This window comes from Panthera onca, chromosome B2 (genome assembly GCF_046562875.1).
Source record: "Panthera onca isolate mPanOnc1 chromosome B2, mPanOnc1 haplotype 2, whole genome shotgun sequence".
Taxonomy (NCBI): domain Eukaryota; kingdom Metazoa; phylum Chordata; class Mammalia; order Carnivora; family Felidae; genus Panthera; species Panthera onca.
The window spans coordinates 119,339,900-119,350,911 of record NC_138343.1 but is presented as its reverse complement, the minus strand read 5'-3'; the positions used below and the strand labels follow the sequence as shown (position 1 = coordinate 119,350,911).

Below are 11,012 nucleotides of genomic sequence, written 5' to 3'. Positions count from 1 at the left end.
GGGGCAGCTGAGTTGAGAGAAGGGAAAATAAAAAGACAAATACTACATTTGTGTAAGGTTTCGTTCACATCGCCTGTACAATACCGTGCTGTTGGCATGTGTCTTAATAAATAGGCTTCAAAAAGAAATCATTGCAATGTAAAAATAGTTTCATCGAACTCACATGCTTTTTACTGTTCCCAGGTCTCAAAGTGGCTTTTAAAGTGATTTCTCAGACTCTTAGAGCTCTGTACCCCATATTGTGATAGGATACATTTCTCTGCCCTGCTCCCTAGAGTGGAGCTGGAGCGAAGGCAGGCTGAGACAGCTTGGCACCGTTCTAGTCTAAAAGAGGCCCCGCTTGAGAGATTGACTACTGTTGCTAGAAAAAAAGGAACATGAGAAATTCATGTGTCAAAAGAGGCTGGGGAGTGTAAGCCTTGAGAAGAAACCCCACTACCTACCTCCCTCCGTCCCTCGCTAAGTAGATTGAAAGGTCAAATCTGTTCATCCAACAAAAAATATTGGAGGGCCTATCAGAGCAAGCAAGGTCCCAGCGATACAGCGCGGAACAAAGTCAATGCTTCCACGGAGTGACTCTGTGTTCTGTAATCTCCAAAATACCTCCACTGCCCTGATACTCTCCAAACGATGCCCATTTTCCAAAACAGGCCTGAAACAGGCCCGCTCTGGGACAGGCAGCTCTCCACAAAGCTCAGTGTAGTGGAAGAGAAAGGAGTCTAACAAAAGCATACAATTATGGACCCAAACCTTTTCCTCTGGGAACGGTGGCAAGAGTTTCCGTTTCTCGGTTGTACATAAAATAACCACGGTCGCCTCTCCTGACAGCCTGCCGGCACATCATGACCTCCCTGCTAGGGGCTGTGGATTCTGCAATAGCAAGGCAAAGAGCAAATGCAGCCAGTAGTAAACTAAAGCCCACTGATCTTCCAAGAGTGGGAGAAGAACCTTTTCCTATGAGGAGCCTGCGGTACTTAGCGCCGCTTCCCGAACTGATGTGTCATCCCCGTACAGGGGTCAGCGCTCGTCTCTGGGTTGTTCCAACTTCAGTCAGTGTGCTGCCGAAGCGAGCACGCTGGTTAGTGCCTATCGGGCTTGTTCCCCCATCCGTCCCTCACCAGGCGCCAGCTTCTTACTGCCCTCTGCTGGTTAAGTCTGAGGTCAGCCTTTTTTGTGCTTTACCCAACTATTTTACTAGACGAGTCAATAAAGGCACTTGTTCACAGAACATTAATTTTTTAAAAAACTTTTATATTTGTGATACTTAATGTTAACCCTGAGAGAGCCCTATACCATCATTTCCTTTCTTTAAATATGTTTTCTTACTACAAAAGCAACATATGTCGAATGAAAAAAAAAAAAATAAGCAAAAAGCCCACATACCCACCTTGTAAGAAACAACCACTAAAATCTCGATGTGTATTTATATATTATTTTTTTTTACAAAATGTGGCCCTATCATACTTTTAATATTGCTTTAAAATATAGTAACAAATGTCCTTCTGTACTGTCCATTTTTGTGGCATCATCATATCCCGTTATGTAATTGAAACACATTTTACTTAATCATTCCCCTAGTTCAACCCACAAAACTATTTCCAATAGTCCTGTCATAAACATACTAATAGCTATAATCACTCGTTCCTTTGTAAGTGGTCAATAAATGTGTGTCCATAACTAAGGACATTCTGAATTATGTTTACATTTTTTCTCTCCCTTTATCATCAAAAACCCGAAGAGTTGATGGGACCTCTTGGGTTGGCAGGGTCACAGGATGATCACCAGTGCCTCTACCTTTGCACATTTCACAATCTTGTTGAGTTCATAAAGAGATCTGAAAGAGATTGAGTTTCTACCTATAAAAGTACTTCTCTGTCTCCTCTCTGGCACTTTCCCTTTCCAAAGCCAGTTTGCCATAGAAATGAAATTAGGAATGTGAGGATGATGGTCAGTGACCACGGAGCCAAAGAAAAGCAGAGGAATACTCTTAACACATGCTTCGTGCAAACCAGGAGGGAATTGAGAAGATTGCCCTTTTTGGGTAGATATAGAATCCTCAAGCACCCCTGCTCCCTCATTTTTGAAAGTTTCCAAGGAAAAGCCAGATTGTACTGCAAGTTCAAGCAGCAGACTTCAGTTAGATTGTGCAGGTTTTAGATAAAAAGCTGGCTTCAACACCTTGCTTGGGATAAAGCAGTTTGAATTTAGGTGTGCTTATGCTACTTGAAGAGTAAACCATGTTTTTTTAAAAAGGACTCAACAATTATTATTTTTGCCTGGGGAGCAAGCACCAGTCTGAATCTCTCTGAACACTCTGATGCATTAATATGTGGCCAAAGTCCCAAATACCACATCACCCTCTGAAAGAAGTGAGACCCCTCTGCCCCCAATAGGGAGTCAGGCTTCACTCAACAGGTTCCATACAGGAAGATGAGAGTCTGATGGCCTCGGTGTTGGGACACCTCCTTAGCCTAGCCATCGTGCCCCCATTGCTCTTGCTGGAACTTACTACTAGGAAGTTCTCTTCTGGCTTGTGGATGGAGCTGAGGACCCTGGCTGGGAAGACAATGTCTTATCCTTCTCAGCCTGTCCTATATTCAGTCTGGAGCGTTGAAAGCTGTGCTCGTTTCCTCTCCTTGGCTAAATAGCCTCACCTCCTCCTTCCAAGGGTCTCAGGAGTACAGGAAGAGAAACTAAAAGCTTGCTTGTGCTTAACATATCCCTTGAACCTAACTCTGTATACTTACCTAAAAAGGAAAAAAAAAAAAATTACCGCCAACTTAAGGACATTAGCCCTAAATGGTATTTCCACTTTTTTAGGACTTGTAACACCTCTGCCCAAATAATGGTTCCATTGCCTCTACGATCCAGCTGAAAATGAACAAATTCCTGTTTTTAACACATCCCAACTTAATTCGGCTTTTACAATTCCTCTGTGATGTCCTGGTTCATTTTTTAAAAGCATTTAGCTTACCAAGAATACATGTAATAGAAGTTTTAATAAAATCAGGACCAGGCAAAAATAAAAAATAAGCTAAGGACAAAGAAAATGGAATATTCGGCTTTGAGGTTTCTTATTGCCAAAGTGAACAGGAGTGAGTGTCACTGACCACAAGGGCAAGAAAACAGTATAAAGTGCTTAGCTCAGGGATCTGTTTGGGTCCATGAGGTTAGTCCTCAAGATTAAGTGCACATAGCAACTGGTTTCACAAAACTACCCTTTTCCCCGGTGAAAAATGAAGACAAGACGTCTGCTTCTACCCTGGCACCTCACCATGGTTGAGCTCCTTTGCGAACCCCACAGAAGCTACAGACAAATCCCAACTGTTGGGTTTAAACTGGGTTTTGAAGGATGAGTAGAAGACTGCCAGGTAGAGAAAACTGCACTTGAGGCAGAATGAGCTCACAGATGAATTACAAAGAGCTGTGTGGACTGACTGAACCGAGCCGTGACTCACAGCAGTTAGCCGAGGGGCCACCACAATCCCTTGAAGAGTCTGCCACAGCTATACAAGGTAGAGGCTGGAGCTGAGGATGCCCCAGGCCTCTGCCTTAAGTTGGTACAAAGTAGAGGTCAACGCTTGGTGCAGCGCTTGATACACACTAGATATTCAAGAATGCTACATTCTAACCGGAAACATTTGAAGATGTTCACTTTGAGGCATACAAAACTTGAGCTACAAATGGGTGTTCACGGGATACCCCCTAGTGCACACCATTTATCTAGAGTGAATCAAAACCGAAACAGAGAACTCAAATTGGAAAGGAAAGGAAATCTAGAGTAGAAGCTACAGGAGTAGGATGTCCCAGGCCACGAAGGCTGCACAGAAGTAAACAGGACCACAGCCAAATTGTTACAAAGCAGCAAAAGGGGCTGAGGACTGAATCTGGCCAAAGTTAAAGTACAGACAAAATTATTCTAGAAAATGCCACCAAGAGGTAAAGAGGAAGGCTGTGAAGCTACTGGATTTGACCAGAAAGAGGTCTTGGTGACTACACTGACATTTTACCTGAGGACAGAAGACAAAAAAAGAACAATGAAGTAGAAAAAGATGGAAACCATCTCTAGTAGGATTTTGAAGAAGTGCCATACCAAGGTAGTACTTAGAGGAAGATGTAGGATCAAGGGTAGAATATTCCTTAAGAGTTTTGACTATGTTTTGCAGCTGAAGGAACAGTAAATCTGGTAATCAAAAAAAAAAAAAAAAATGCTAACAAGTCAGTGGGAGGGAATATTCAGATTAGCATCAGCGAAAAAATCAAATGCAAAGCTCTATACTCACAGCCGTTTTCCTTCACACTAACTACATTTCACATAAACCACCAAACCTACTTTTGAAAGATAGGGTTTTTCCTACTGCATCAACAGCTCCAACAGTGCCAGATGCAGAATAAGTGTTTCAGATGTTGGCATAAACCAGAATTCAAAGTAAATACAAACCCATCCCCTTAAATACCAGCTGGGTCTGGTTGCTTTAATGTTAGCAGATTGACCCCATGCTACATTATCTAAGCGAACTACCCATGATGCTTTGAGTTATAATTAGCTCAAATTTCATTTGAGGCCATTCACTCCACCACTGTAGATACCACATGGAGGACAACTAGCCTTCAGCTATACCCGAGATGGCTATAAAACCTAAAGTAGGTCTTAGACAAGGGCTTAACCCTGTAAATTCCCAACATGCAGAAGAACACCATGCAACTGAGCATTCAACACACCTGGAGCAGCTGGGTGGCTTAGAGCCCAACAGTGCAGAGCCTGCAAGGGATTTTCTGCCCTCTCCTGCTTGTCTCCTAAACTTACAAACCCATCTGGCTCCAGTTGTTTCACATGTGCTCCCATAACTGCATGGCAATACTGGGAAACTACACGAGATAAACTCAAAAGTATCCCCAATTTACATGAAATTGTGATGACATTTCCACGAATCCTACCTAGCTCAGTAATTCATGCTCAAACCAATATAATCAACTCGTTCCAGGCTTATTGAAATACATGGGTCATCACTAATTCCCCCCCCAGATTGTGACTTGAGTATCCCGCTTCTGAGCTTTAATACTTTAGTGTGACCTTCAGTCTGCTGTCACAAGTTGCAAAGACACACCCACCCTTGACCAGCCTCAGCCCATTACTCCAGGTCCTAGGCTGTTCTACCCTCAGTTGTGGTGAATGTGCACCCACCCAAGAAGCCCTGGCTGTCACGAACTGATCACTGCAAAGCCAACTTTACTCAGGTCATTCTGTTTTCAGTTGTCAACACCGAAGTTACTTACTGGTTGGAGTAGGCCTTCATTTAGACACCAGGAGACAAATAACCTGCTTCTAGTAATTTGGCTAATTTTACAATGATTATCTTTTGTCTTTTGCTAACAGAGATCTTATTTTACTGCCCCCAATAAAATAAAAATTAAAAAAAACAGGTGAGGAACAAGAGTCAAGTTTATTTGTTCATTTCTTGCATTTGAAGTATTCCTCGATGACATCCTTGGCCTGAGACTCTTTGCCATAGTCCTAAAAAATAAAAAGCAATTTTTTTAACTAACATTAATAACTCTACCAAGTTGTTAGCATTAGTTATGGTGAAGCTTTATAAAACTAGTTCGTGTCTTATGAAAATGTTTCCCATCACTAAAATTTCTTGTAGCCATTTTCAGGGACCTTAATGACTTCAATGTCTTTAAGGCTCGTAACATGGCGTTCCTATTGCCAGCGTTTTTTAAATTTCTGCAGAAACACATTCAGCTAAGCAGATTCATTGGCCGGCTTCATTACAGCCTATTTTCCTTTTCTGAAAAGCTGAAAACGGACTCCGAATGTTGAAAATCACACATCTTTTTCGTTGAAGTTCTGGACTTTAACAATTAAAACTGAGTACAGAATTATGCAGTTTCCCAGCACAACCTTCAACCCAGAGATAAAAACGGACTTACCTTAACCACCACACAACTGCAACCAACCACTTTACGGGGTTTTCCCTCCCTGTCAATTTTACAGAGGCCGACCCATTCCCCTAGTTTCTTGTTGTCATCAACCTATTGGGACGGAATTAAGAGGGGAAAAAAAAAAAGATCACCATATCAGCAGACATTAATACTATAAGGACAGTAAGTCAAACAGAGACGGTAGCTGTAGTCAGATAGGGTGACATGGCAGTTTCCTCATAGCAGTTCAGTAGAGGGAGCCAGTTGTCATCATGTACAGCACCAAAATCACCCAGAAGCACTGCCACTTTTTTCTGTACCAATACCCAAATTAGCAACTCATTCTGCACGAATGAAGCATTCCCATAAACTAGCCCAAAATACCAAGTTTAAGCCATGTTTTTCACAGCATCAGAAATGACCCATCTTTATACAGAACTTGCTCCGGTATAATAGCTTTAACCCAAACATGACCCTAACTGGCTCTATTTTCACGACGCTAAAGCATCTCTCAACTCAAAAAAATGGACAGCTTACCTTAATTAGGTTGATCTGGTGCTCAGCACAAAGGGCCTCCACCAACTTGACATACATAGGCTCATCGCAGTTGGATGCAAGCACACAAAGGTGGGCTTGGCGCCTGAAATGCACAATCCAACAGAAACCGCAACTCGAATCTGAGCCTACTACTACCGACCCTTTACGAGAATTATCTTGGCAATGGCTACACTGGGGGAACACAAGCAGCACCCCCACTGGAGAACAACATAACTGCCTCAGTTTGAGAAGCCGGTCAAAAAGCATATATATTCACACGTCTTTAGAACTACCAGGCCTGCAGTGATTCCCTAAAAATACCAACTTCACATACAACCGGTTTACCCATCTGTGGCCAAAGAAAAATCCTTTCCTGAGAGCCACTTACACGTTTAAAAGGCGGTATGAGAAACGAACTACGATACCGGAGTCGTTACCGGCTACCGGCCTAAAAACTTAATACTGCCCAGCACTACCATTGTACAAACAGCGCAGGGGCTTCACGCCAGGACCTGAAGGGCTTCCGGCAGAGTGCGACTTCGCTGGGTTCAAGAAGCCACTCTACACCAAGGCGAACTAAGAGATCTTAAAATATAACCCGGCTGTAAGAAATTCCTAAAGGGCAAGGATGCTCCACTCCAATAGTGAACACACACAGTTGTCTTGCCCACTTAAATAACTGAAAACCTAAACGGGTGTTTTTACAAATATTTCGTACTTACGTGGGTTTCTACGGCTACCACTTTCTGAACTCGTTTTTAAGTCCAGTTGCTTCTGCAACGTTAGCTTGAAATCCTCTAGTTTCACTCGAGGATACCTATCTGCCCCCTAATGTGAAATCAGCCCCACAACCTACAGGTTTGTCAGACTGTTAGGTTTCACTCACAGAAAGAGTGAAGGGGTATCCGACAACTTATGTCATCATTCAAACACTGTAGTCTTGCTTTAAGAATAAAGCGCTCATCCCCACTCCAAACGAACCCACATACTTTAGGTGGGCCACACAGATCTGAGTTCTGATACCTTTTCCTAGGTTTCCTGTAGGACGGATGCCATTCAGAACTTTTGTGCTAACACCATGAACTTCACGCTTCCTCTCCTTGGCTGCAGTTTTGTTCCGGTTCCAACAACCCACAGTATTGAGACTGATACACGTACTTGTCTAAGGCTTTGGCAGCTTCGCGAATTCCACGTGCCAGGCCATCGTGGATGAGGGCGGTCTTCAGCACCTCTTGTAAAGCAGTATTAACGTCCATTACACCTCCAGCAGCAATGCTGAAAACGGAGCAAGTCAAAACCATCACTAAACTCCCCACGCACCACCGGACGGCTTGGGACTCAAAAATCACAAACGAGGCACAGCAGGCGCCCTTAGGAGGCCGCGGCTGACCCTGAGACCCGACAACAGGCTCGCTGCCCATGCCCTTCCCCGCCCCCACAGTTCCGACCCTGGACTCACCCTTCCTCGGCCATGGCGGTGGGTTACGGATGGAGCCGAATCTTGACCGCACTGTAATGCAAAGAAAGAAAAAAAGATTAAAAAATTAAGACACCAGTTGAACAAACAACCCCGCGCAAACCCAATCCCGGCCAAAAGCACCACAACCACCACCCCAGTACCGTTCAACTCACCCCGAGCCTCCGCCTCCGCGCGACTCGGCGGCGGCAGGGAAAGAGGTCGTGCGCGCCCGCATGACGGTATTTAAGGGCTTCCCAGGACCCCCACCCCCTAGGCGCATGTGCACTCCCTTTCACGAAAGAGGTGGCTCTGGTGGTGCCGGGCTTCGAGAATTTCTATTTCCGGATTGAGGCCAATCCGAGGCAAGATTACTCTTAGTCTTCCGACTCTCCGCTGCCGGTCACTGTTACGCGCAACAGGCACCAACGCGGGCAGCCTCACATCATCCTTCCTCGCCAGGGGCGTGGCCTACGGAGGCCCAGAGAGTGGGTTCTACGGAGCGCGAGAAGGGCCAAGCGCGCGTCTGCGTGGTCTTAGCTCCCTGGTTCCTTGTCTTCCTCGTTAAGTCAGTACCTTGTAATTTCCTGTCGAACCCATTAACTGGGCCTTCCTGCACGGCCCGCTTTCGCATTACTTCTCAGTTACTCTAGACGTCTGCGAGTGTGTCGTTTTGTGCGTGTTTTGTTGTGAAACGAAAGCCGGCACGTCTTCACTGCTAAGTACGCCGCAAATTCTTTACCGGCGTTGTGTGACTAAAGTGGAACCTCTGGTTAGGTGGTTGGTTACAGTTCCTAAATGCAGTTGGTTCTAAAATTGTTTTGTTTTGTTTTTAACGCCAGATTGTTCCCGAAATTCGTAAACCCGCGCAGATCGGGATTCAGTAGGTGCATTTTATTAGGTGCATTTAAAACGCCTACGACGCGCCAGACACAGGAACTGGGTTCGGGATATAGTAAAGAGAGAACGTAGTCTTTGAGAAATCCGGCATGAGTTTCGCCGTACAGACCTGGAAGAGTTAGGAGTGGAATCTGAGATCCCTGAAACTGACTTTTACTGGAAGCAACATTTTGAATTTTGCATTGATTGGTCATTCTCCTGTCCCCATTTCAAAACGCAAACATATGAAGTACGGCCGCATATAGTCAGTAGTCCTTTTGCCTTTTTTTTTTTTTTTGAACTTCCTCTCCTGATAAGCCCCCAAGCCTGTTGTTGCAGGATTTTTTTTTACGTCAATACCCGGGGTTCATCATTGTCTTGCGGCTTTGAAGAATGAAGAGGTGGAAACAAAATAAAATGAGCAGCAGGCAAAAGTTTATTAGAATGTAAGAAAGGAAGAAAAGTATGGAAGCCCTCCTTTCAGAGAGGTGGCATTCGAAAGTGAATGCCCAGGACCCTAGGCAAGGGTACTTGCTTTATGAGCTTCTGGTTGCCCTCCCTTCCCCCTGGTTCTTTCTCTGCTCCTACCCATATTGGCTTGATAACTAGGCGCTGGGTTGTCCATTCCTGATTGGCTCGTTTCCATTGTATGAGGGGTGCTCTATGGCCAAACCCTTCCTGGTGGGTCACACAGTGTTGTGGTCTCGTTTTTTTAGTCAGGCCTTTTGTCAGATTTCTGAGGGAAATCTGGGGGGTGGGTAGTGTCTGTTAGATTCTTAAGAGGACCCTTGTGCCTGAGGGGGTTCGCTGTGGGCCTACACTCTGCATTGTTCCAAAACTTGTGTTTTTCCCCACCCAGGGACCTTAGGTCTTAATCTTTCCCTCTCTGCCTCTTGTATCCTATCTTTTGCCTATCACTGTCAGCAATTATTAGGTGTTTGATAAGTGCCAGCACCATGGATACAGTGAGCAGATAATGTGAGACTCCCCAAGTCTTTGAAGAAAACAAAAATGGGTAACATGGGTGCGGGGCAGAGTTAACCAGAACAGAGAGAGACTGGAAGTTTAATACATTTATATAGTTCTTTTTAGCTTTGTGTGTGCTTTCAAATTTCCATTTTAAAAGTGTTGAGCTGCTGTTTTCTACTCATAACTCCTCCTAAAAGGATGCTGCTCACTTAGTTGGTGATTTAGTTACCTAGTTAACTTTTGCTTAAAAAAAAAAAAAAAAAGGCTGCAGGATTTTTAAGGGTGAGATTTATTCCTGCCACTCTCGTGTTTGTGGCCGGATTAAGATTTGAACCGAAGATTAGAATACCTAAAGGCCACAGGGAAGGTACAAAGCAGCATGGGGGTCAGAGAGTGGGGATGATGTGGAAAGACAAAGGATTGAAGGCTGTGGCAACATTTGAAACAGGAAAACACAACAAGAACAATTAAAAGCATCCCAAACAGGGAAGATGAAGGAAATGGAGAGTAAGGGCAGAGGCACAGATGTCTCCTTGGCTGTTTTGGAAGTTATCATACCGCATTTGTATCTTTGAAAGAGAATGCGGTAGTTTCAGCAAATGTGTGATTAAAGTTAATAAAAGTTAATATGCTAAGCATTAGGTTTCATATTAGATGTCTTCCCCTCCCCCCCAAAACCCAAATTGGAAAAAAAAAAAAAAAGTTTAACTTTTTATTCATTTTTGAGAGACAGAGAGAGTGAGGGAGGAGCACAGAGAGAGAGAGAGAGAGAGAGAGCGAGGCAGAGACACAGAATCCAAAGCAGGCTCCAGGCTCTGAGCTGTCAGCACAGAGCCCAATGCAGGGCTTGAACCCACGAACTGTGAGATTGTGACCTGAGCCAAAATCCCATGCCCAACCAACTAAGCCACCCAGGTGCCCCTAAATCTTTTTTTTTTATGTTTATTTTCGAGAGAGAGTGTGCACGCACGTGCACGAGGGTGGGGGGGGGGGGGGGACAGAGGATGTGACGTGGGCTCCACACTGACAGCAGAGAGCCAGATGTGGGGTTTGAACTCATGAACTGTGAGATAATGACCTGAGCCTGAGCCGAAGTCAGACGCTTAACCAACTGAGCCACAGAGGCGCCCCTAAAAACAAATCTTAGAATGTGAGAATTTGGTAAAAACTCAAGATACTTAAAAGGGGAAAATAATCATTCCCAAACAATGTATTTACATAGGGGGAAAACAAGTACCTTTTAGCT

General features: G+C 44.4%; 1 protein-coding gene, 1 long non-coding RNA gene and 3 other non-coding genes across 5 annotated transcripts; 1 reads left to right on the top strand and 4 right to left on the bottom strand.

The window, feature by feature from the left end:
• Positions 1 to 5,425: 5,425 nt before the first annotated feature.
• RPS12 (ribosomal protein S12) lies at positions 5,426 to 8,217 on the bottom strand. The gene is made up of 6 exons (XM_060616703.2): positions 8,095 to 8,217; positions 7,922 to 7,972; positions 7,621 to 7,737; positions 6,463 to 6,565; positions 5,935 to 6,036; positions 5,426 to 5,515 (listed from the first exon to the last, which is right to left on the bottom strand). Exons 2-6 carry the CDS (start codon positions 7,933 to 7,935, stop codon positions 5,453 to 5,455), a joined length of 399 nt encoding a protein of 132 aa, XP_060472686.1. The 5' UTR covers positions 7,936 to 7,972; positions 8,095 to 8,217; the 3' UTR covers positions 5,426 to 5,452.
• Positions 5,641 to 5,770, bottom strand: LOC132668142 (small nucleolar RNA SNORA33). Its single transcript, XR_009605501.1, has one exon. It is a non-coding gene; the product is annotated as a small nucleolar RNA SNORA33 (small nucleolar RNA).
• Positions 6,130 to 6,206, bottom strand: LOC132668147 (small nucleolar RNA SNORD100). Its single transcript, XR_009605506.1, has one exon. It is a non-coding gene; the product is annotated as a small nucleolar RNA SNORD100 (small nucleolar RNA).
• LOC132668130 (small nucleolar RNA SNORD101) lies at positions 7,321 to 7,393 on the bottom strand. Its single transcript, XR_009605488.1, has one exon. It is a non-coding gene; the product is annotated as a small nucleolar RNA SNORD101 (small nucleolar RNA).
• Positions 8,218 to 8,429: 212 nt separating the features above from the next.
• On the top strand, positions 8,430 to 10,402 carry LOC132667649 (uncharacterized). The gene is made up of 2 exons (XR_009605282.3): positions 8,430 to 8,640; positions 8,761 to 10,402. It is a non-coding gene; the product is annotated as an uncharacterized LOC132667649 (long non-coding RNA).
• The last annotated feature ends 610 nt before the right edge of the window (positions 10,403 to 11,012 follow it).